The 27462-nt window shown below is 42.3% G+C and overlaps 1 protein-coding gene across 2 annotated transcripts in view; it reads right to left on the minus strand.

Moving 5' to 3' along the window:
- Window positions 1-27462, minus strand: part of RAP1GDS1 (Rap1 GTPase-GDP dissociation stimulator 1) — a 162721-nt gene that overhangs the window by 74515 nt on the left and 60744 nt on the right. Inside the window, exons 2-5 of one of the 2 annotated variants that reach the window (XM_083179064.1) lie at window positions 26419-26526; window positions 17822-17944; window positions 14962-15087; window positions 5810-5956 (exon numbers count right to left, since the gene is read on the minus strand). In XM_083179064.1, the coding sequence (XP_083035190.1) occupies window positions 5810-5956; window positions 14962-15087; window positions 17822-17944; window positions 26419-26526 (504 nt within the window). The remainder of the gene's footprint in view (window positions 1-5809; window positions 5957-14961; window positions 15088-17821; window positions 17945-26418; window positions 26527-27462) is intronic. The other variant, XM_083179065.1, reaches the window with a different exon arrangement.

A 27462-nucleotide genomic window follows, 5' to 3' on the forward strand; every position in this document is an offset into this window, starting at 1 on the left:
GTAATTGCGAAGCAGTGGTATGGCCGATGCCGTCGAAGGAAAGAAACATTTCAGGGAAAAATCTCAAAAATCAATTAGGAAAACATGATGAAAAGAAAAATAAAGTAATATACAACAGGTTTGCATAGAGAGGTATTTGGGCACCGTCACGTGATCACTTATGTTTCTGCCCGGATACAAAAAATATTTTTAGATTGAAAAGTCTCAAGCAGTAATCAAATATAAACATGCCCATACAAAGTTGCATTTCCTAATAAACAGTAAAAATAAAAGTTGTCAGTAGGTTAGGACGGTATACGGTCATTCGACAGCACTAAGGTTCGCATGCATAGGGTCGACTACTAAAGGTCGAAATGTATCAAGGTCCACATGTCTGTAGGTCGAGAGGGGAGGGTCATTGGGGCAGATGTACTAAGCCTTAACAAGAGATAAATGCAAGAGTGATAAAGAGAGATAAACATCCAGCCAATCAGCTCCTTACTGCCATGTTACAGGCTGTGTTTGAAAAAAAGTCAGTAAGGAGCTGATTGGCTAGACATTTATCTCTCTTTATCACCCTTGCATTTATCTCTTGTTAAGGCTTAATACATCTGCCCCATTATGTCAACACATTTATTAGGGCAACATAGACTCTGTCGACAGTCAAAAGGATCGACATGGTTTGTTATTTTTACTTTTTTTTTTTTGACCCGACATGGTATTATCATGCCCTACCTTCCAATAGGGTGCGGAGGGAGAATAAAATTGTGTGCCCGAAGCATGGCGAGTGCAGCGAACCATGCGAGGGAACGTGGCGCTGCATTCTGGTGTCCATGTCGACTGTGATTTGGGATGAAAAAAAAAGGGAAAAACCGTGCCGACCTTTTGACTGTCGACCTAACCACATGTTGACCTCAATGCATATCAGCCTTCAGTGTTCGACCCAATGTATGTTGACCTTTGTGCTGTCTATCCAATCACCCATACCCTTATGACATGGTCAAACACATGCACAATATTTTGAACACAGCATATCGCATGCATCTAACTACACCCAAAATAATATGCAGGCAACTTAAAATCCTTCATTAAATCCTTTTCATCTACAGGTTCCAATATAAAAATAAAAACAAGTTAAGCCCTAAAATGCATTTGATCAGGCAACCCTCATTCTTTCCAAGCAATTAAATACGTAAAAAAACAGCAACATTTTAATACAGTGTTTTCATTCTGTGATCATTCTTAAAAAGGAGAAAATATAAAAGAAGAAACAAACCTGAAAAATGTAAAACATTTTATTTTCTATTACCCTTGCATATATATATATATATATATATATAAATAAATAATTACATATGTATATTGTTAACCTTTTCCCTGCTGAGAGGATCACCATTGAGATGGAATCGGCTGTGCTTCAGGTTATGTCCAGTAGTACAATCAGGCATGTGTGTGCCAACATTGGAAGCTGTGTTTTAGGTCAAGCGGTCTGCCAGTTTACAGCTAGTTGTGTTCTATTACGATAATCGTATGGTCATTTAGTAATTATGGCATCAACAAGGAACAAGAGTAGAAATCCCACTTGTCACCCACAATATTAGAATCATTTTATTGATACAGCGCTCTCTTTCTTCAACATGGCTCAAGGGGCCCCTGATGCTAGACTGTAGAGGCAGTATGCCTAAAATTACACATTATCACATAACACACTGTTCTCATATAAAAGATGATCTATATGCCACATTCACACAACCTTTGCTAGCAGAACATGTGTTAGGATTCATAAATGTGACATAGGGGCACCTGACAAAATCCACTAAAATACACTTCATGAACCTGAGGTAAACCTGTACTCCGCAAGATTATCTGGTTATGTTCATTATTTTAAGGAATTACCTAGACATACGTTATAAATTATATTTGCTCGACTATATTTTTAAGTGTGATAGTTTGTGTTAATCATGAATACATTATATTCTAGATAGACAGATACACACACACACTTGTAATCCAGAGGAGGGAAAAAAGAAGGGGTCTACTATTATTGTAGTGTTCACGCCACGCCCTGCCTGATTTTTGCACCTGGCATCTCGTGAATAAATTCTGGGAGCATGGACACGGCATCTATTCACATTAAAGATGGAGCTGGGGGAAGCTCTGCCTCTCTGAAGCTGCTGGACATGCTTCCATCATTGATAAAAAAGGGCATACCCCAATCAGTGCCATTGAGGAGGACCACCTACATTAGTGAGACAAGCTGGGCCACACCCTCTCCTCACCAGGACGCACCCTCTTTCTGTGTGTCCTCGCAACTCTGGTGCAATAACTTTGAGACGTCTCCGCCTTGGCTAACATTCTATAATATTATGGGTTCTAAATTTTGCCTCATCTATTTCATTAAACAATCTTAGCATCCATTACTTCTGAAATCTAATATACTGTAGCTTTTATTGGTGTAATGTAGTGGTTTCCAAACATTATTGAATACCAGTACCCCGAAGTATCAGCATTTTTTTCACAGTACAGCAAGGGTAAATCGTTATAACTATTCCCCATGCACATGGTTCAATGTGGTCTATTTTTCTATGCAATTTTGCATATATAAGCAAAATAGAATCGAAAGGAAAATCGGACGCATTCGCTCCCGATGCGCAGCACGTGTCACAAGTGATAGTGGGATAGTTACACAACTGGTTTTATTGAACTGTACAGATGTACAGCAGAAGGCAGACTTCCAGCTTGCTTAAACACATCTCATCTCACCAATCCCAAAGAAATAATCTCTCACTATTTAATCCTCTTCCTTCAATCCTATATAATAAAAGAATAGTGATAATGATAAAATACTGGTGTGGAGCATTGTTTGCGTGGTTTTCAGCATGACCATTTTTTTTCTTGGATACCACAAGTATCGGAAACAAGCACACCTGCAGTAATCCAAAATTGGGTGTTATAGTGTGTACACACAGTAAGATTTGGCTTCCGATGTTCCCGATATAGGGAACATCGGAAGCCAAATAGCATGCTTTTTTAGGGCTTGCGAGCCCGATGCGCGCTCCCGTGTGAGCACAAATCGGCAGCCAGATAGAGAGGCAGGCAACACTATATGGTGTAAATTGTGCCCCTCTAGCATGCTGTGAGATGCAAGTCCTGATTCGATCTGATTGCATCGGGACTTGCATCTCACGGCATATCCTGCCGTGTGTACACACCTTTAGGCAAGGTTTTTTCTACCTCACTATCAATTGAATGGTACTTGTTTCCTAGCACGGCCACACCGATTCTAATCGGGGGCATCGCAGGTAAAAAAAATCTTATCGGTCGCATCGCATGCGTGCTAAAAAATCGCATGCGATGGTCCCGACGCGATGCCCCCGATTTCCCATAGAGAACAATGTTAAATGCCTCAATTTACCCAAATGAACAGGGAACAATGTTATATGGTCTAGAAACCCCCCAAAACAGTGAAATGGCCCCCCAAAATTAGTTAACGCCACCCCACGATCAACGTGAACCCGAAGCGTGGCGAGCGCAGCGAGCCTGCGAGGGGCGGCGGTACGCGTCCTCCGACCTTTTCATACCTCCACTATCCACGTCGGCGTGGAGTTGAGAATAGAATAGTGTGGCGAGCGCAGCGAGCCACCGGGCCCGAAGCGTGGCGAGCGCCGCGAGGGGACGCGGATACCTTCACAGTTATACGCGTCCCCTCGCGGGCTTCACAGTTGTCTGTGGCGACACGGACACCTGTGAAGCCCGCGAGGGGACGCGTTTACCTGTGAAGGTATCCGCGTCCGCTCACCACGCTTCGGGCTCGCTGCGCTCGCCACACTATTCTATTCTCAACTCCACGCCGACGTGGATAGTGGGGGTATGAAAAGGTCGGTGGACGCGTACCGCCGACCCTCGCCACGCTTCGGGTTCACGTTGATCGTGGGGTGGCGTTAACTAATTTTGGGGGGCCATTTCACTGTTCAGGGGTGTTTTTGGGGGTTTCTGGACCATTTAACATTGTTCCCTGTTGATTTGGGTAAATTGAGCCATTTAACATTGTTCCCTATGGGAAATCGGGGGCATCGCATCGGGACCATTTTATGCTTATTTAGCCGCATGCGACGCGACCGACGCGATTTTTTAACTTTTCAATGCATTTCAATGGGAAATCGGGTCCATCGCGTCGGGGGCCATCGCATACCACTATTAAGGGCACAAGATCAATGCGATTGTGGCCGTGCTAGGAAACAAGTACCAATTGAATTTCCCCTACTTAATATTTATGGCCCTGCTTAGATACACAATTATGAGTGTATTCAATTAGCAATGGCAATTTATAGCCCATAAATTACATTTACAATTCATTATTTAACAAAACTTTACAAAACTAGTTAATTAGGACAGCACAAATATAATATTAAGGAGTTCTATTTTGTACATGAATTGTAGGAAATCGGCCACTTTACTGAACTTAGAAATGCATCATCTTTAAATTAACATGCTGCATTTGTATTGTATTGAAAAAAAGAAGTAGACACTGAGGTCTGCATTATAATGAAGCATGAAACAAACCACTGATGCATTCATGTAGTCTCTCAATCTCAGACCTCAGGAGCACTTCATGTTCATGTTTTTCTGACAGGTTTGAAATCCCGGCGTTCAAAATCCTGAAGGGGGGGGGGGGGGGGGCGGCACACGATGACGACGACATGGATCCCCCCCCCCCTGCGGGCACACTAATTTATTCTCTATGGGTGCCGTGGACACCCATAGAGGGAGAAAGTGTCGGGATTTCGGCAATCGGGATTCCAGCGGTCGGGATTTTGAAAGCCGGGATTCCGACCGCCGGGATTATAACTGCATCCCTTTCTGACATCCTGTGGATTTTTGTTTGGGTTTCTGTGTGGGGGGAAGCAGCAGGTTCAGATTAAACAGTCCTGGACTGTTGGGGAGGCAGAACAGGGACACATTTGCAGTCCCGTTTGCACCTGCAAGCACATGAGTATCAGTGCAGAACATGCAGAGCTAAGGTAAAATGTGACAGATGGCAAGGGCTACAGCAGTGCACCATGTAGATGGTATGGAAAATGTAAACTACTGGTATTTGAAGACAGAGGGTGAGAAACCATTACCTGGATGCAGACATTAATAACTTGATAGCATTCAAATAAGCCACCAATACTAGGTCCACAGCTTTAATGTAGAACGGTAGCCCAACAGAAAAAAATATAACCCTTCCCCATTAATAACCAAAATTTAGATTTAAATAATACTCTAGTGATTGTGAAAGTACATATAGTGGCACAATCTAAAAACCAAATGTATGTAATCTCACTATACATATAATCTAAATGTACATTTACTCCTCTTGCAGGGAAAAAGAAAGAAGGTAGGTCATTGGGTAAGTGAACAACTCAGTAGAGAGGAAAAATAGATTTGAATAACCACAGGAAATTCCCTACAGAACAGCAGGGTCTGGAACAGATTGCTTCTGAGATCTAGAGCACATCCATCTGGTAGAGACTTGAATTAATAACATAGTAAAGATTGATTTATTTTGCAGTTAACACTTCATATTTCTATTATTTTATACCAGTTTTTAGACTTTGAAAAGGAAATCAAAACAACATTTGAAAAACAAAAAAACAAAAACAACAATTCTATTTATTTTGTAAATCCAGTTCACCAGGGTACTATAAAAGTGACCTTAAATAATGCACATATTGCATTTATCTTGAAGTAACAATCTACTGTATATGATAGTGGATATTTTCTACATGACCTCATAGGTTTGACCTGCCTTTATAGTGTTTGGATCTAGATAAAGCAGATAGTTTACCATTCTCATTGCTATAGTTCATCAGCATGCCACAAAAGACAGTCATGAGCTTCTCATTTGCTGGATCTGTTAAAGTGCATATTGACCGTAAATGGTCAACTACAATTTGTGCACCACCCGCTTGGTCAACTGCATGCCTGCCCTCATCTGGAAACAAACAAAAAGGCACATTAAAATAATTGCAGGCATTCCATTAGCAGCCTCACTCAATAACACATTATACAATATATCAGGAGGATAACAAATTATTGTTTGCCTCCTGACAGAAAACTACCATTTGCTAAAATATGTGTTATTGGATTGTTTAAATGTATAATATTCATTTCTATTTTTCACACAGATCTAGACAGAAAAAGGGCACATTCTATGCCTATTTGTATATAAAATGGACTCTACTTTTTTTCATGCCTTTTTCTGCATGCCTTGTGAAAAAAAACCCTGTAAAAATGTAAATAAATAAACTCAATGCATTTAACAATGATAAAATACGAAGAAATAAAATATGGTTTGTTATAAAAAATAGCAAAAAAAAAAAAATTACCAGAAGGACATTTAGGGGGATATATAATCCCGGATCACCGCTGTCGATCCCTCCCGACAGCCGTGGTCCAGGCCCATTTGCCTTTTGCCTGACAGCAAATTGGCAGGCGGGATTCAATGCCCCGCCTGTTGATTGGCAAGAAGTGGGCGTGTCCGCGTAAATGGCCGTGGATTGTCGATCTGCGGCCGGGATCGCAACAATCCACTGCCACTTTCGGCAAAATGGGCCCAACAGCCTCTAAAGTCAGGCTCGTTCTGCTGTGATCCCTCTTCAATGCGGTTGGTAAAGACAGCATTGAATAGGTCCCCGCAGCTATTTCCCTCGTCGGGAATAGCGGCGGAAAATTGCATACCCCCTTAATCGTTAAATAAATGCTATTTATTGTGATTTTCATTTAAAAAGAACCATGTTATCAGATTACTTTTTATCTAGTTCAGAGTAGACTCATCTCTATGTTTAAGCACCGACTGCCATAAATGTAAAATCTGGCACTAGTATAAAAAGAAAATTCATGCAAGAATCTACTTTATATACACTTCATGCAGGAGTAGGACATGCTGCGGAACATTAACTGTGTGACCAGACGCAAGAGTGGACTTTCAACTCTGCATAGACCTATACGATGTAGAACATTTTGGATGATATCCCCTGGAAAGTCTGCCCGCTAACCTGAAAACGTATCTATAATCTAAATCTAAAAAGAGTTTGAGCTTTTTTTCTTTTTATTGTCTTAAACCTCAGAAGGGCAGAAAAATAATGCCTGCACACTACACAAAAATAGTGGTAAATCACCCAAATATTGCCAAATTGGCTTAATAATTGTATAGTGTGTAGCGATCTTTACAGACATGGCACTAATATTGTACATTAAAGTCCTGCAGGATATTATCTTGATAGCGGAAGACGCTGAAACTGGGACCTGGATTAATTGCTGGATTCTCCAGCACTGAATATTTATTAGGGAATATTTTAAATTGTGCTGCATGACTGCTAGCCAAATATTGAGGAATTTAACTCTCTGGGGAGCAAGATTACACATTTTTTTATATTTTTATCATACTCATTATTATAAAACGGTCAGTAACCAACATTAAAATAGGGTAAGACTACATGGTTGGACCAAGGTCCAATCCCACTCAAGGATTTCCTAGAACCGACTACCTGCAAACAATGGTCTTGTGACCAAACCAATTACCCTTGAGCTTCTGCCAGAACGGTTTCCAACAGTTTTGCAAGATGTGTGGCCACATTTTTGCTAAGTGCGTATATAGGTGTTAGCAGAAATCACATATTGTAATTAAGAAAGTGTCTTAAGGAATCCCCCAGTTAAAAAGACTGAATGAGCTGCTTCTACTGCACCCCTATTGTAAAACTCAAACCCATACAGCAAATTATAATTTTTCCCACGTCTTGAGTAATATCTTTGAATCCTCAAATACATGAAAAAGCTATGGCAAGCCCACAAATGTGTAATGTAATCAAAAGGAAGAGAGAAGCACATATTGAAACATTCATTAGTCTAGTGCAGGACAGGCCAACCTGTGGTTCTCCAGATGTTGTGAATCTACAAATCCCAGCATTCCTTGCCACAGTTTTAACACTCCCTTATAGCAAAACTGTGGCAAGGCATGATGGGGTTTGTAGTTTCACAACATCTGGAGAGCCACAGGTTGGCCAGGCCTGGTCTAGTGCGTTGTTTACCTTAATATCCACCATATTCATCACCCTTTCAATTCCTCATTACATCACTTGACTAACTTCCATCCCTTCGTTATACGCACAGATATTGCATGATCACATTTGTCATTCACTCTGTTAAATTGTTTTTTTTTTTAGACCAGTGGATGAAGCTGAAAATTGGAAGTCGGGGTATGGAAACATCAGTTGGGTTTTTGCTATGTGCATCTCCTCTGTATGTCATTTGTAAAAGTTTGATACATCTGCCCCATAGACTACTCCAGGGGTGGCGAAACCGATGCTCAAGATCTACCAACAATTTACGTTTTCCAGACACCTGTGGACCGTTTTGGTTGTGGACCGTTTAGTGTTGGATGGTAGTGTATAGAATGTCCAGTTTAGTATTAAATAAAAACTGTAGTAAATAAATTAAATATTGTGATATCTGCTATATTACTACTTATCATGCTGAGCAAGTTTTGAGAAACAACTTCATAAAAAAGATTCTGGATACCATCATCATTTCACATCACATCTGTTTTGCATGAACTGGTTGCTCACTTGATCCAGACATGTTTACAAGGGCTTTTTCCCCCTGAACTGTACTATGATGGTCATTCAGAGTAGTTCACGTTTATCGAATGACCACGCATGCGCACGGTACGCAGTACGCATGCGCGAGCTAACCATCCAAAGGCAGCGAGCGAAGCTTGTATGGTATAATGGTTAGCATTACTGCCTCACAGCACTGAGATGATGGGTTCTATTCCCACCATGGCCCTAACTGTGCAGACTTTGTATATTCTCCCCGTGCTTGCTTTACTCTGGTTTCCTCCAACAATCCAAAAATATACTGCTAGGTTAATTGGCCCCTTACAAAATTAACCCTAGAATGTCTGTGTGTGCATGTACATGTGGTAGGGAATATAGATGGTAAGCCCCACTGGGGCAGGGACCAATGATGATGCAGTAAAGATGATGATAATGATACTGTAAAGCACTGCAGAATATGGGGGTCAATCCTTTTCGGTGTCTCTGAAAAAGCTGTCCTGTATGACAGTGAAACACATTAGGAGCTAGGAATCTGCCTGCCTACAACTGCCACTTTTGCACTTTATTGGATCCTGACCAGCTGCCGCAATTTGGAGGACCTTTTATCATTTGTCCTAAATTTCATAGAGGAACATTTGCCTTGCTTCATCATCACCATGGAGGATATCGCTGCAATGCAATCCTAAACTGGATAAAATCCCCAGGTGACTTTCATTGGAAACTATACCACACCTTAATACCAAGAACTTTGTTGGAGATTATGCCAACGGATGTGGCATGTACTGCCTTTCCTCCAACTTGCTCACACCTAAACAGTGAATATTATATTGTTTTCACTGTTTATTATGTTTTATATGCATGTTTATGTGCGCTATTAAATGTTTCTTTTTAATTTCCAAACTCCTCATTGGTTTGGCGCTACATTTTCCCTCCTGTTTTATATTAGAACCGGGGTGCCCCTGTGGGTACATGGTCCTTGGGTCGACAGTACTAGGTCAACACACCAGAAGTCGCCATTGATAGAAGGTTTACACAAGTTTTTCCACTTTTTTTTTGGTGTAGACATACGTGGCTCATACAAGTGGGCATAGATTGAGAATATAATAGTGCTGTGAGCGCAGCGAGCCATGCCAGGGCCGCGGTACACTTATACTGTGTCCATGTCGACAGCTGCAAAAAACGTGAAAAACTATTTTAAGTGTTGACCACGACATGTCAACAAGTACTGATCAACGGGACCTGCTTATGTGCAGTACCTGTTTTGTGGGTGCATGAATACAGTAGGTCCTGTGATGTTGGAAAGTGACTGGCAGTCTGATGTCATGGGAGACAGCAACCTGTGTTCCTCCAAACTAAGGAGAGTCTCCCTTTTAGAAGTATTGAAGCAGCCAGGGATCTCCATAGTTGCATAGAGATTTCCTGGCCTCTGTGACACACAAGTGAGAGAGTGAGTGGGCATCTACATTGTAGGATGCAAGTCAGATCACTACCGCAGCAGAAGGGGTCTGCTTATAATAGACCCCTCCTGCTGCATTAACATACAGCACTACCACTGCTGCTTTCAAATGAGCAGAAATGATAACTTTAACCACATCTTAAATAGCCCCACTGTGACAATTGAAAAGGATAAACATATTCCAAAACAGCAAATAACTGCAGATTCCAGCCTTCAGAAGGGTTAAGGCCCCCATACACTATGTGATTTTGGGACGATTTCATCCGATTTCGGCACTTTGGGCCGATAACCGGGTGAAATAGTCCCAAAATCGCAGATGTGTGACATCTGATCCGATGCGTGCTCCCGTGCGCATCGGATCAGGGAGGTCGGACGGTCAGCACATAAGATCACGTCCGACCTCCAGACTGACCGGGGGAGCAGCAGCGCTCATAAGGGGGGCAACGGGTCCTCCAGACTGACCGGGTAGCAGCAGCGCTCATAAAGGGGGGCAGCGGGTCCTCACGCTTTAACGAGCTGGTGGCGCCGGCGAGTGCTGACCTGGCCGGGCGGTGTAATCACAGACATCAGCAGCGGGGACGGGCAGTACAGCAGTGGCGGACTGGCGGGTATTAGATTTTTAAAATACCTGTCAAATGACTGGCTGTTCTCTGATTGGCTGAGAGGTCTCAGCCAATCAGAGAACGACCAGTCATTTGACAGGTATTTTAAAAATCTAATACCCGCCACTGCACTGCCCGTCCCCGCTGCTGATGTCTGTGATTACACCGCCCGGCCAGGTCAGCACTCGCCGCTGCCGACGCCGCCAGCTAGTTAAAGCGTCAGGACCCGCTGCCCCCCTAATGAGCGCTGCTGCTCCCCGGTCAGTCTGGAGGACCCACTGCCTGCTCCGGCGTCCCCCTGATGAGAATCACCGCCTGCCCCCTGCAGCTCCCCGTACATGTAATAAATCGCAAGCGATTTATCACATGTAAAAACTGGCTCATCAAGTGCCAAATTGTATGTGAGCCTCCCGGGGAGCTGCCGGGCGGCTCACAGGCGAATTGGGTCCGACTTGTCCTAAGGACAAGTCGGCCTAATGTATGGGGGCCTTTAGAGCAGAGAACCATGCTGCAGCTCTGATAATAGTACCAGCTCTGCAGAAAGCACTAAGAATCTAGGAGTGGTATGGTCTGACAATTCCATCACAGTTAATCTCCCAGATGCTTTGGATAACAGCCTTTGATCAACTTCTTATTTGTATACACCAAATTGCACAGCAGTGCTTAGCATGCCTTAAATGCCTGCATTAAAGTTACCATGCAGTAAAGAATGTATTTCTTAAAAGCTTTCAGTTGGCTACTGGGTATTACAGCAGAACTCTCCCTGCCTGTTGGCAGCTGCTGTAGTTTCTAGGACAACTTATGACCAACTTTGGACAACGACTGGAAGGCATAAATGCCTAAAGTGTTTCTGTGACCATGGCTGTATTTGCATACAAAATGCAGATACAGGCACACAGAATAAAGGCATGCTAAATATCATTTAAATGATATTTCCAGATGTGTCCACATACATCTAGCCTCTAAACCAGGAGTGGACAAACTGTTTTCAAGATCTACCAACGGTCCATGTTTTCCCAATCCCCTAGCTGATGCACAGCTGTAGTCATTACTAACCGTCACATTTTCAAACATGCTGCATTCCTTTCTACTATACAGTAGATCCACAGGTTGCCTGAAACACATGAACTGTTGGTAGTTCTCGAGGAAAGGTTTGATCGGAACGGGCATCTTTCTTGCAACATTTTTGGTAAAATGTGCCTTATTTCCAAAATAAATTAATAGGATCTCAAGCAGCTTCTGCCAGTTAAAATAATGTGTCAAGCCTATATTTTGTGTGCAACTATGGCTGTATGCGAGTATGAAACACTACATTACATTACAGGGTTTACCTGTAAAGACAAATGTTTTTTTTTATGCAGATACAGAAGCAGTCACACAGAATATAGGAATGTGGCATATCAATTTATTTAGCAGAGGCTCATGCATCATGTTTACTCTGATTTGCAAATAACACATTTTAATGGTAAAAAGTCAGTTAGGTGGGGCTCACACGATATGTGTAATCTGACTTGTATCACATGGAGGATAGATGTAAAGTATGTGGACACATCTGTATCACTGCTACATCCATGTAAGCAGCAACGATAGCACCTAAACAACATTTAAATGAGGTGAAGAAGGCACAGTGCAGTTTAGTAGTAAATACCTGACCTATGGGGTCATGTACTCTACTGTGGGGCTGTGCTCATAGGAACTATAAATTGGTAATGGAATAAAAAGGAGTCTTGGGGAAATTTTAATTTTAACACTGGGGGGGTTATTCAATGTGCGGCGATATTTCCGACAGTCGGAAATATTGGCACATATCTATTCAGTGTGTTCACCCCCGATCGCATTAAAGGTATGCAGATACAACTTTTTAAGGTGTCGGATCAGCATTTTCGAAAATAGCTGCTGGATTGTTGAATCTGCATCCAATTTCGTCAAAATACATGTGGCGTCAACAATCCACGTGCATTTCGAGAGTTGGAAGACTGAATTCTGACTGTTGAATTGAAGTCGGATACGGTCAGAAACGTTCCGAGAGTTGGACTCAACATTTAATATCCTCCTAAAGCTACAATAAAGCCAAGAAAAACTATGAAGAAGCCATCATATAACATTGACAACTGCATAGCATAGTTTATAAAACCTCACAAAACTTAAGATATGTTGCTGCAAAGTGACATCAGCTATTGCCTTGTGTACTTATTAATGACATGTTCTGTTGCTGTATAATCTTCCAATACAAGGACAGAAAATGCATGAGGTCTTTTCCTGCACAATAACAGCCCTATCATATTTTGACACATTAGCTCTTAACCCTTTGAGTGCCAAATTAATCTCAAAATAGGTGTGAAAATTGCCAATTAAACATTTTTATTCATTCTAATAACCTGCAGTGTTTACCTTATATAGTAAAAAAATCTTTATTTATACGCCACATTGTTATTTGAATTTATATAAGAAATCTAAGTAACACTGGTAGTTTTAGCGGATATTTTGCACATCTCTCACAGATGTTCGCACTCAAAGGTTCAATTAAGTAATCTGTATTTTTGTTATAGTACGGTTTCAAAACTGCTAGGGAAAAAAAATCAAATTTCACAGCACTCCATCTCTCTTCATCTTTTACCCCTTTCACACTGCACTCGTTAAACGGTATATTGCCATTTTTTTTTCCAATTTTAAAACATTTAAGGCTGCAGTGGAAAAGCACCAGAGTTCATTTACCAGTTAAAGATAACCGGTATTTCAAAACGTTTAAAAAGCAGAGTCCTACACGTTTCAGAGCCGTTTTTTTGCAGTGAGAATGGCTCTGAAACGGTATTTAGTAAAACCAACAGATTACAGACCTGTGATAGGCTGTCCCCTGCATTTTGCCTTGAAATGTGTTCAGGGGATTAAACGAGTTGACCAGAGGCGTAACTAATATTGTGGCGCCCCCCCCCCCCCGCCAAAAAATTACCTTACCCCTCCGCATGCCGCCGGCCCCGCATTCAGTCCGGCACCGCAGATAGCCTCCGGGCTCCGTCTCCTTCAGTAATGAAAAATGACAGGACAAAATGGCTGCCCCCTGTACAGCAGACAGTTTTTTTAGGGATGTTAGAGGATGTTAGATGGAGGCGGCGGCCTCCTCTGGCAGATCCTTAAAAACTGTCTGCTATTAGGGGGCAGCCATTTTGTCGTGTCATTTTTCATTACTGCAGGAGACGGAGCCTGGAGGCTATCTGCGGTGCCGGACTGAATGCGGTGGCGGCGGCATGCGGAGGGGTAAGGGGGGGTCTGACCAGAGTGCCCGGGCACCGGGGGCGCCCCGCTGGCGCTTGCTCCCCCAAGCAGCCGCGGTGGCTGCCTTACAGTAGCTACGCCTTTGGGGTTGACTGATGTGAATGGTATTTAAAACGGTTATCTACTGCAATGTGAAGGCTCAGACCCGTTTTAAAAACGGTTTCAATATACCGTTTTTTTTTTTAAACGTTTAGGCAGTGTGAAAGTGGTATCACTAAATCACCTTATATAAAACAAATGAAAAACAAAGTATCAGAGGGAAAGATCTCACCACCCTCCCCAAATATTTGTATAAAGAGAATCGCAGTGCAGGAACGGTGAGCATTACATATGCTGGTGAAACCTTAAGTCTGTTAATAAATTATTTATTTAGATCACATAAAAAAGCAAGGAGAAACAGGCAATTCCCAGCTAGAAGACAGTACAACCAAAAAGAAATGTGTCTAAGAGAAAGAGTTACATTAGCATGCAGCTTAGTGGGTTTTGTAGACCTGCCCCTGAGCCCAGCATTACAGAAAGAAGCATTTACAAAGACTGAACCCTGCAGGGTAAAATGGCACATTAAAATCTGACAACATATTGTTTCAGCTTTGTAGCTAAGAAACTGATGAACACACAACTATGTGCTTTAACATATTTGTCTCAGCAGGGAAAAGGAGAGAAATTAGAAGTGGTGGAGCCTAGGTCCATGCAAAGGAACGGAGACTCGTCAGCAGAGTTTCAGCTGCTTAAAGGAAAAAGAATCAGAAGCAAATGTTAAAGAGAAATAGAAGATTAGATTCCATGCATCTGACATGGTGTTAATTCATCAAGCATCAAAGCCAGCTGTTGTTCAGCTTTAAAAAGACAAAACGGTGCAAAGATAGATCACGTAACTTACCTCCTTCAGCATTATAACAAGCAATACGAAACAATGCTTTTTATACTCAACATTGCATTACAATGTGGTCATATCTGAATTACAATTACATTTGTTTTTCAAACATCTACTTGCGGCCTAAAGCCCTAAAGAAAAAAACATGACTATACAAATCAATCATATAGTACTTACGGCTATCATAGCAAATATTCCCAAGGGCGCGTCCCGTTTGTAGCAACACTTCCTGATCTTTACAATTTAGCAGCTGCACCAGAGGTGGAATCAGACCCGAGTCCACACATGGAATGCGCATTTGTTCTGAAATTACACAATTTAAGTCAGTCAGTTATGCATTAAAAATGGATTGCACATATAATGCATTAATACAAAAACATTCTCTTATGGATTAAATTTGAGTGCAGACGTGCACCCTTTATATTAATAATAGGCTGCTAACAAGTGGTACAAGCTTATATGTAACAAAACATTTACAGGTTACTTTCCTGTTGTTCTGCTTACAAGCTAATCCGTTTGGGAAGTTTTATCCTCTACTGTAATCAGATATTTATTTATAAATCACAATTCTACGAGCAGTGGTAAACACAATGGACAGAGCTTTAGCCTGGAAGCGTAATCCCCACTTACTGTCAGTTTATCAGTGTCTGCTTTTAGTATCTACTAACTTATAGCAGGAACACAATTTATGTACATTTTATATTGATACATCAACTGCAAAGGGATACTTAGACGAGACCTTTCCAGATAACCACCGTTATGTGGTGATAGACTAATCACCTTAGTACACTACTTTTTTTTTAAAATCTAGCCATCCCATTAAGCAAATACAGCCCCCCAGAAACTCTATGGTAACCTCATGCCAAGAGCTATATTTTACTAAAGCTAACAGCATAAGAGACTTGACCCATCAAGTCATTTTGAAGAGAGTAGCCAAGATGGTTAGAAAAAGGCATTGCCAGGCATTAACAGTGGATACATCCTTTAGTAGCGTGCATGTCCGGAGTGTACATGTTTTTACAAAAAGCAGTAACAATTTTATATAGGATGGTCTTCTAAATGTAACTTCTCCCTGGTTTTGTTTCCACTATGAAATATTAATATTGGTTCAGCCAAATGATGTCGTTCTACAAGTCATTGTAGAAGTTTCCAGAGGACATATGAAAACAAAGACAGATCAAGCCAGCAGAACTGGTCAGATTCACCATTGGCAAAAGGTCTGTGCGGCTGGTATGAAGCCAGATACAAATTACTTGAAGGAGCATATGAGAAAGTATATTTCACTATGAATTATAGACTTTAAAGTTTCCTGCATATTTTTTTCATGCGTGGGGTTGTTCAGGTGTATAACATGTGAGGGGGTGTGTACGCGATCACATCCCTAGCATGCGGCCAAAGGAAAGACCAATTATTCGATGGTTGCTGTCCATCAAATGATTTCTCTCACCTTCTGTAATAAAAGTCATTCTATACTGATTTTTATTTCCGTCGCTGTTTGCCAAATACTGGGTTGGAGATAACGTCATGTGACCTGCTTCTACAGGGGAACACCCAGCATGTTTAACACCTTGCTGCTAATTTCAAATATACTGTAATGCATTCAAACAATAAATTAAAAAAGAAAAGTTTGAAAAAAAAAAAGGATTCAATGTCTACTCTAAGTATAATCCCTTTGCAGTTGATGTATCAATATGAAATATACAGAAATTGTGTTCCTGCTATAAGTTAGTAGATACTAAAAGCAGACACACTGATAAACTGACAGTAAGTGGGGATTTAGCTTCCAGGCTAAAGCTCTGTCCATTGTGTGTTTACCATTGCTCCTAGAATTGTGCTTTTTAAATTAATATCGGACTACAGTAGAGGACAAAACTGCCCAAACTGATTATCTTGTAAGCAGAATAAAAGGATAGTAACATGTTTTTATTTTGTTATACAATGTAGTGCAATGTTAAATAAGAAATAAACATACTGATGTTTGGGCTTTAAAAAATAAATATAGTACAGTAGATTCCAAACTTTTTTGAATCATGGCGACCTAGAGTATCAGAATTTTATTTACGACACCCCTAGGCTGAAAGTTTCTAATTAAGAATTTAGTATTCTAATTGAGTAAATGATGTTTTATATTTACTTCTTGGGGTCAGTTATGTGGTGATGAACAGAATTAATATCGGTTTGCCCAAAAATTGTGTGATTTGACTCCACAAGCACTATTTTTGACAATTACTTTGACCATTTATCATTTGACTTTGTCCTGATCTACCAACCCAGGGCACCCCTGCAAGCATCCCGAGGCAACACAGAGGGGTTTATTCTAGTTCATTCTTTCTGACACATTCCTTCTTAGATGGACAAAACCATGTGCACTGCAGGGGGGCAGATGTAACATGTGCAGATAGAATTAGATTTGGGTGAGTTATTTTGTTTCTGTGCAGGGTAAGTCCTGATCTACCAACCCAGGGCACCCCTGCAAGCATCCCGAGGCAACACAGAGGGGTTTATTCTAGTTCATTCTTTCTGACACATTCCTTCTTAGATGGACAAAACCATGTGCACTGCAGGGGGGCAGATGTAACATGTGCAGATAGAATTAGATTTGGGTGAGTTATTTTGTTTCTGTGCAGGGTAAATACTGACTGCATGATTTTACACTGCAATATAGATCTCACTTTGAAGAAAAACCCCACCCAAATCTAATTCTCTCTGCACATGTAACATCTGCCCCACCCGCAGTGCACATGGTTTTGTCCATCTAAGAAGGATTTTGTCAGAAAGAATGAACTAGAATAACCCCCAGAGTGCCATGGCACATAGTTTGGGATCTACTGATCTAGTGTAAGAACTAGTCAGAATTATTACAAACATTTAAAGATGAAACATGAAAGCACAAAACCGAAAGTGGAAAGCTAAAATGATATGGTAGGGAAACTAGTTCTACATACAAAAATGAAATGAAAATTTATTCAAACATACTGACAAATGAGGTGAATAACTGAAGATGTTCCATCAGTAAAAGCCTCTGGGAAAACCTCACCATTTTTTGCTATTTCTGCTATGATGTGAGCTATTTTTGCTGTGCAGGAAGTTTGTGAATTCAAAAGACTTGCAAAGACTTGAAGAATCCCGCTCTTCTGGATTTTTTCGCTGCTCTCTATATCTGAAACAAAAAAAGCAATTTTCAGATGAAGAAACATTCACCCCTGTAGGTTCATGTTGATTGTCCTACTACTAGACGCCAACAAAAGCGGTACCATATACAGTAAGAATACAGTACGTTCACATTTGAATATTCCTGTACAACATCAGAACAAAATAAGGGATAATATGGGAAGATGTAACTTATTCACAGAAGGAACTTACCTGCACACTTACTGTATACTGCTGACAACCCAGCCAAAGACTCTCACATAGGGCAAGATAGGTGTTTGTGTAGGTTATTTCCGGTTCTAGTATCTTCCATTACTGATTAGGTAGAGGCTATGGGGGGAATTCAATGTGGGATTCCCATTGTTGAAACGTTAGAGCAGTCGGAACGTCCCAACAGTCGGAATCCTGGGCCGTTTTCAGGCAGCTCGTCTGCAACTCGATAGGCGGAATTCAATGTTCCACCTGTTGAGTAGTGAAAAGGGGACGTGCCTGCGAAAACTGTTGTGAATTCGACAATCCATGGCCATTTCTGACAAAACAGATCCGACAGGTTTCAAAGTTAGACCTGTTTTGTTGAAATCTGCCTTCAATGCTGTCAGAAACTGCAGCACTGAATAGGGGCGGACACTATTTCCTACTACATTGAATACCCCCCTAAAACCATTTTAACGTTTGTACTCAACTGGTCTTATATCCCATGAATTGCCTCAGTCAGAGAAAGAAATTATATATATATATATATATATATATATATATATATATATATATATATATATATATATATATATATAAATAATTTATTTAATTTTTATATTCTTTTTTTTTTTTTCCCATTTCATTTATTTATTTTTTAAACAATTGTAAAATTAGACAATACATTTTTAATTATCAAGTATAAACCCATGAAAAAAAAAAATCAAATTTATCGATAGTGAAAGTCCCCATCTTAATTTTGGATGACATTTCTTTCCCTATTCATTAAACAGGATTTGAAGCTGCTCAATAAAAAGAAATGCTTTGGTAGTTACGCAATATTAATCTAAAAAAAAAAAAAAAGAAAAAAAAACAACGGATTATAGAAACATTATTATATTAAAAACGGATTATATAGACAGGATTTTTGTAACTGAAATAGGTCTAATTTATCTTTAATGAGTGATCCATGACTGCTCTGAAACACAGTCAATATTTCCCAGACAGCATCACCACAGAGACTGAAGATCTCCGAAAAATAAATATTTTCCTACAACACAGTGATACCAATGTACTCAATCTAATAAAAAGCACAAAAATGTATCGAAAAGTAACATACTTTTTCGATGTAACTTTAGTTGTCGCGCAAAAAAAAAAAAAAAAAAAAAAAAAAAAAAGAAGGATATGCTTGTGAGCTCCTCTGCCAAGGAAAAAAGATAAAACGAGGGTAAGAAATTGGTTTCCGGGATGTCGTATCCCATGTGCCGCACGGAGATGGACCTTTTTTCGGCTACTTCTGACTGACTACGCGTGGCCACCGGTGGTAATCTTACCACTGCAGCGGGCTGCTGCCGTGCCGTTTATTTCCCACCCCAGCCCTACAAGGTGCTCTTCAAGCGCCACACCTTTACAGGCCTGCTCCAACTCCACTGCTCCCTACATCTTCACCCTTATCTTTCTTCATCGTACACCCATCCATTCAGCCAATGACCATCACCTCACCTCCACATTAGTCACTGAGGGGTAATTTTACTAAGATGGGAGTTCTATTGAAGATGGGATGTTGCCCATAGCAACCAATCCGATTCTATCTACTATATTCTAGAAGGTGGTTAATAAATAGAATCTAATTCTGCCCAGGAAACTGCTTTGTCACAAAACCGTACCGAATTAAATTTATCATGAAATTATCTTTCTATTAATACTGCTTTCACATCTAAAACTTAGCACCAACCTAGGACACTAAGCAGGGAATGGAGACAGATTCTAGGTCACTTACTCTTTCACACGGACTAATGGAACCAGGTAAATCCTGGGTCCTCATTGATCACACCGCACCTGCTTTTTCCAGTGAACGAGGTCTCCAAACAGTGAACACCTTTCACACAAAGTTTGGAACCAGGTTTACCATACATGGCAAAGGAAAAAAGGATATACAAGTATCCAAAGAAGGCGCTCAGTGTGAGTAGTTTGGCTAAGAAGCAGCAGTCTAAAAAAAGGGGTAGTCAGCCCCAATATAATATACAAGAAGAAAAGGGGGTTGGTCGACTGCGCTAAGGTGGGTTTACAAAAAAAAAAACATTTTATAGCATGTAATCTTTAAAAAGAATGGTCAGGTGTATAGTGAAAGGGAGTTACAATTTATTAAAATAGACACAATTGTACATATAAAAACAACAAATGACAAATGACTAAAAGTAAATATATAGTCACCCTTGGATTTGCGACTGTCCAGTCATGGCCCAGCAACATCCAAGGTTCAAATCTCTGTGCGAAAGCGCTATAACAATGGGTAGCCAACTCCATTCCTCGATAGTTACCAACAGTTAACATTTTACTCCTCACAGAATTACAAGTTAAGTAATTAGCTCCACCTGTGGATTATTAAAATATGTATCAGTGAGTAATAAAGTACACCTCTGCACTAGCCAGGAAAACATTAACTGTTGGTAGCTTTTGAGGACTGGAGTTGGCTACCCCTGCGTATGCGAGTATATTTGTAGTTTTTTTGTGCACATGGCATCAGAATGATGAAGCTCTCATTTCAACTTATGCGTAATGCCTTTTGGCTACAAATAATAGGATTTTAATACCTACCGGTAAATCCTTTTCTCAGAGTTCATATGGCATACAGGGAATAGTTCAAGATGATGGGGAAAAGAGGGTATCCGCAGGAGGCAGGCACATACAAAAAAACTTTACACTGGGTGTACTGGCTCCTCCCCTCTGACTGCCCTCCCATCTAGCCAGTTAATAGAAAACTGTGCCGAAGGAGAAGAACCAATATGAGAGGAATGTGTGTAAATTTAATGTGGTGAGATTCATCCAGCACACCCAAACCATAACATTCAACAATTGACAGAGGCAACTGCAGCGACCACAACAACAAGTGGAGGCCTCAGTGCCAGAACCGTTATATGTCAACTAAGTGACAACTTTTGAAATAATTAGGTCACCGAAGTGACAACAAACCTTGTGAACACCAGAATGACACAAGACAATAAGAAACGTCACCGAAGTGACAACACACACCCGTGAGCAACTGAGAGACAGGAGGTGAAAGATAAAAGGTCACCCAAAGTAACCTTTACACTTGTGAAGACCTTAGTGACACAAGGTAACATAAGGGCACGTCAGAGACCCATAGCTCACCTTACTGAGACACTGTAGAACTCCGCACAGAGGCGGGCACCCTGTATCCCATATGAACTCAGAGAAAAGGATTCACCGGTAGGTATTAAAATCCTATTTTCTCTTACATTCATATGGGATACAGGGAATCGTTCAAGACGATGGGGATATACCAAAGACTCCAGAACTGGTGGGATTGTGCGGAGATTGCCGCAGCACCGCCAGCTCAAACAGAGTATCCTCATTGGCCAAATTTGTAAAACTTTACAAATGTGTGTTGACCTGACCATGTAGCGGCCCTACACAACTGTAAGGCCGAGACTCCTCGAGCAGCCGCCCAGGAGGTCCCCACTGAACGAGTAGAGTGGGCATTAACCCCAGCAGGCGCTGGAAGCTTCGCCACCACATAAGCCTGCTTTATAGTTGCACAGATCCAGCATGCAATAGACTGCTTAGAAGATGGACGCCCAATCTTCTGAGCATCATATAGGACAAAGTCCTTCCGTCTTACAGATCCTAGCCATACTTCGGACATACACACGGAGAACCCTTACCACATCCCAAACTGTCGGAACCTCAGACTGAGGGCCACTAGCAGGAACCACAATAGGCTGGTTCAAGTGGATTAGTGCGTAATTCCGCTCTGTCTTCGTAGAAGATCAGGTATGGGCTCTTGCAGGTTAACGCCCCCAATTCAGAAACCCGCCTAGCCGAGGCTTGGGCTAACACCACCACTGTCTTCCACGTGAGGATTTTCAAATCTACTTCCTCCAATGGTTCGAACCAAGAGGACCGCAAAAACGCAGAAAGAACGACATCTAAGTCCCACGGTGGAGTAGGGGCCACAAATGGAGGTTGTATATGTAAAACGCCTTGAAGGAACGTTTATACTTCAGGGATATTTGCCAGCTTCTTCTGGAAAAAACACGGACAGGGCTGATACCTGTACCTTTAAAGGAGCCTAACCGTAGGCCCAGATCCAAACCAGACTGTAGAAATCTAAGAAATTGTTCCAGTCTGAACTCAGCCGGACCAAATTTCCATTGCTCACACCATCCCACATATCTCCTCCAAATATGGTGGTAATGCGATGCCATAACCGGCTTCCTCGCACTAGTCATGGTGGCAATAACGGATGTGTGAAACCCCTTCTCTGTCAAAACGAAGCTGCTCTAAGGCCTGGAAGACGCATGGACCTTGCATGAGGAGGTCTCGTTGCAGAGGGAGACGCTACGAGTCATCCACTTGCAGGTTTAGAAGATTGGGATACCAAGTTCTTCTTGGCCAGTCCGGAGCCACCAGAATGGCCTCGACTCCGTCTCTTCTCATCTTCCTTAGCATCCGACCCACCAAGGGGATTGGTGGGAAAATGTACACCAGGCTGAACACCCAAGGTATCGATAGGGCGTCCACCCCCTCCTCCTGTGGGTCTCTCGCCCTGGAGAAGTATCTGGACACCTTCTAATTGTGTCTTGATGCCATCAGGTCTACCTGTGGGGTCCCCCACCGAGCCACCAGAGCATTGAACACCTGGTGGTGCGGATGGCTGAGAGGGCCTGAACGTGCCCCTCTGCCCAAGACAAAATCTGCAAAAAAAAAAAAAAAAAAAGACAACCTGCTCTTGGTCCCGCCCTGTCGGTTGAGGAACGTCACCGTAGTGGCATTGTCCGATTGGATGCGGACCGCCTGACCAATCAGAAGAAGAGGTGCTGCTTCCAGTAGCGCATAATAAACTGCACGCAACTCCAGGTTGTTGATGTGGAGCTTCGTTTCCCAAAGGGTCCACTTGCCTTGGAAGGATCGCCCCTTTGTTACAGCAACCCATCCCAGGAGGCTTGCATCCGTGGTAACCAGGACCCAAGTCTGGATGCCAAACCTGCAAGCAGGTTGGGTGTGTGGAGCCACCACTGGAGCGACTCTTTTGTCTGAGGAGATAAGACAATCTTCCGCTGCATGTGAAGAGGTGAGCCAGACCATTTTCTCAGGAGATCGAGTTGGAAGATCCTGCTGTGAAATCTCCCAAATTGGAGTGCCTCGAAGGAGGCCACCATCTTCCCGAGCAATACAATGCACTGATGCACCGAGACCTGGTTACTCACCAGTAGGTTGGAAACAAGCTGCTGAATGGAAGCAGTCTTGTCTTCTGGAAGGAACACTTTCATGAGAACCGTGTCCAACACCATCCCCAGGAATAGGAGTCTCTGGGATGGAATCAGAGATGACTGACATATTCAGGAGCCATCCATGGTTCGAGAGGGTCCGCATGGTACTCTGCAATGCCACACGTAAGGCCTCTGCCGACCGAGCTTTCCCAAGCAGGTCGTCCAAGTATGGTATGACACAGATCCCTTGTTTCCTGAGAACAACCATAATCTTCGCCATGGCCTTGGAGAATATGCACGGGGCTGACGACAGTCCGAAAGGTAGAGCTCGGAACGGATAGTGGTCGTTCAACACAAACCTCAGGAACATCTGATGAGGTGGCCAAATTGGAATGTGAAGGTAGGCGTCCTTCACATCCAAGGATGCCAATAACTCCCCTTTCTCCAGTGCCGCTATGACGGCCCGCAAGGATTCCATCTTGAACTTGGTTACCGTCAAGAATGGATTTTGGGATTTTAAGTTCAGAATAGGGTGGACGGAGCCGTCCGGTTTTAGGACTATAAACAGATTCGAGTAATAATCCCGCCCCCTCTCCAGGGGAGGGACCGGGGTTATCACTCTGGCCAGCAACAGCTTTTTGATTGCTTGCTGCAATACCAGTTGATCTGCAGGTGACGCTGGAAGGCCTGATTTGAAAAACCTGCGAGGTGGTTGTTTTGCAAACTCCAGCTTGTAGCCGTGCAAAATAAGACCCCACACCCAAGAATTTAGTCACGAAGCTTCCCAAACGTGGCCGAAGAATGCCAGTCAGGCCCCCACCTCGACTGGCGCTAGTGGTGGAACCCCACCGTCATGCTGCGGGTTTACCTGCAGCTGCTCCGGACGGCCGCTCAGTGGTGGTTGAAGAAGATGGCTTTCTGAACTTACCACGGGAGCCTCTATTTGCATTTGAACCACCCCTGGCTTTTGGGCGGAATTTACCGGTCCAAAAGTACTGCTGGGTGTGACCAGAAAATGGACGCTTGGGTGCCTGTGGGGTCGAGGGAAGGAATGTGGACTTCCCTGCCATGGCTTTGGAGATCAAATCATCCAAAATCGCTGCCAAACAACCGTTCAACAAGTGAAGGGAAGGTTTTCTACACTGCGCTTGGAGTCAGCGTCAGCCACCCACTGCCGGAGCCAGAGGAACCTGCGACCCGAAACCACCAAAGCGGAGTTACGGCCGTTAATGGCTCCTAACTCCTTTTGCGCCTCACGCAAAACTTTAGCAGTGTCCTGAATGTGGTGTAATTTCTCAGACACCTGAGCCACTGTCATATCACCCAATGGGGCAGATGTATTAAGCCTGGTGAAGAGATAAACTGGAGATAAAGTGGAAGGAGATAACGCACCAGCCAATCAGATCCCAACTGTCATATTTCAAACACAGCTGATTGGCTGGTGCGTTAACTCTTCCAAGTTATCTCCACTTTATCTGGTAGCTAACTGTGTAGACACAGTTTCCAGCATGGATTTAATCCCTGCCGCCCAGGCTGGCTCCTGTGAGCTGTACTGGGTGCTTGTTTGCTGCCCCGCAAGCTGTGGAGGTACCCCACTGCCCTGGGGTGACATGCAGGGTCCACAAGTAACTTGTGAGGAGGAAGCAGGTATAAACTTGTCACTGAACACCATGCAAGTACGTTTTCTCACCATTGTGACAAAATAACTTCCCACACACACACATATCAATCACAGTTGATATTACAGTGTGAATAAGACACAGATAATCACTATGTGCAGTACTATCTGTATAAGTCAATAGCTTAACGAGCCAGTGGGGTAGTGTACAGAGATTAATGGAGGGGACCAATACACCACAACCTTAGCTCTCTAATTGTAAGAGCTAGTAATACAGTACAATTAAACAGTACTTTAAGCTGTATGCAGGCAAATGCACACAAGCACTGAAACCTGATGCTGTCACTGCTGCAGATTCCCTCTCTCCCACACCGCTGATGCAGAATAATGGCATTTCCAGCAGCCAGGGAAGAAGCAGGAAGCATGTTTTGGTGCCCTTGCAGAGCTCTGGTCCCGCTCTGGGTAAGCTCCGCCCAGCGTAATGGCGCCGGAGCTTACCAGTGTATTTAAACTGGGACCGACATGTTTAATGTCAAACACCATTGGTAAACTGCCCTGGCATGTACATGGGCAGTACCCGTTCCAGTGTGGGCAGGGGGCTGCGCGGTCCCTGTGCAGGGCAAACCGCCACCGCCATTCTTGGCGCACAGTAACCTGGGGACCCCAGTGTTGTACTCACCACTCAACGTCTTCAGACTGGACATGGGGTGTGCGCGCTGCAGCGTAATGCCCGCGGTAACATCACCCACGCAGAACGGTGGTCCTGTGGCAGGGACAGCGCGGTACCATGAATGGCCTGCAGCTGTACCCTTCCCCTAGTCTCCCACAATGCAGGACTGCTGTTAAGTCCAAAACAGCAGTCCCAAAATAATAAAGAAAATAAAACTGTAGAAAAACTCTGGAGCTCTTCCTGCAGCGTGCTTCTCCTGAGGCACATTTTCTTAAACTGGCTAGATGGGAGGGGAGGAGCCAGTACACCCAGTGTAAAGTTTTGTATGTGCCTGTCTCCTGCGGATACCCTCTTTTCCCCATCGTCTTGAATGATTCCCTGTATCCCATATGAATGTAAGAAATACAATTTCCATGGCCTACAATCATGCTCTAAAACAAAGGGTGACAATCCGATTTGGAGGTTACACAGTTGAAGACAGAAAGGCAAGGCTGAACATTTAAATTCATAATAAGAGCAGATGCAATGGACCAAATAAACTTTCAGAAAGGTTCTGCAGCTTACAGTAAGATTGCTCTATATTATTTTTTCATATATAGCATTTCATTACGGTATATGGAGAACGGCATCAAACAGAATAAATTAAATATCTACTGCAAACTGTACATACTGTACTGTTTCTAGTAGGTATACTTGAGAGAATTGCATGAAAATCAATTTCAACACCTTTATTAGTATACTGTAAGTAGAAAGAGGTTTTGGGAACTTACTGTTTTGACCAAGTGCTTGAAGCAAACAATCCAAACATCCATCAAGCTTGTCAGATGCACAATCAGGACCAGTTATCTTCAATTTCTCCAAAGTGTCACTTAAGTTATCTGCATTACAGGGATAAAAAAAAAAAACCAACACACAAGGTTTGAGTGATCACACATTGTTATTAACTGAATAACTGTAGCCTTAGCCAATAATCATATCCCAACAAAATAGTTTACATATTTTACCAAAAATACTTTTTAGCAATCAAGATGTCACACTGACAGAGAAGTGAACTCTGCCACAACAGTTAGAATAATAAAGACATAATAATGCACCAGCTAGTGTGAATAATGCCATTCATTCACCTTCTCAGCCTTATTTCAGCAACGTGGAAGCTGGAGAGGTCACTGACAGTGGAACTTATCAGTTACTCACATCAGGATTTACATCTCACACTGGTGACACAAGATTTAATTTAGTCATCTAATTAGTTGCTTGAATAGTCGGGTACACAGGTGACCATTTAAAAAAAAAAAAAAAAAAAAAAGATATATTTTGACTGGCTATGTCCTTCTTTCTGTACTGAAGTATACAACTATACTGAATGCTATTTTATTTATGAACATAGTATATGATATAGTGTGCACACTACATCAACTATTTCTTTATTTGTACTAGTAAGTATATTATCTATATGATTGTATGACCTTGCTCCCTACAATGTGGGAAAAACGGAATGTCAGTTCAGGGAAAGATTGCATACATCTGCCGTAAAGGCTGCATTGATCAAAGGCATCAGCGACCAACCCCTAGCAAGACATTTTGAGTATGTGAAGCATAATGTTACAGCTATAAGGTCCAGGACGTGCCCCCATTAACGGAAAATGGGACTAGGAGTTCAAATCTTTGGTACTTGTTTCCTAGCACGGCGCCCAATATTTTCATCTTATAGCATCTTATGCGATCGCATCGCATGCCATATAGCCGCATACAATGCGTCCGATGCGATGGTATACGATTCTTTATTGTACAACCACCCTGATGGGTCCTTACAA

The sequence above is a fragment of the Crinia signifera genome, chromosome 1, assembly GCF_055691185.1.
Source record: "Crinia signifera chromosome 1, ASM5569118v1, whole genome shotgun sequence".
Classification (NCBI taxonomy): Eukaryota; Metazoa; Chordata; class Amphibia; order Anura; family Myobatrachidae; genus Crinia; species Crinia signifera.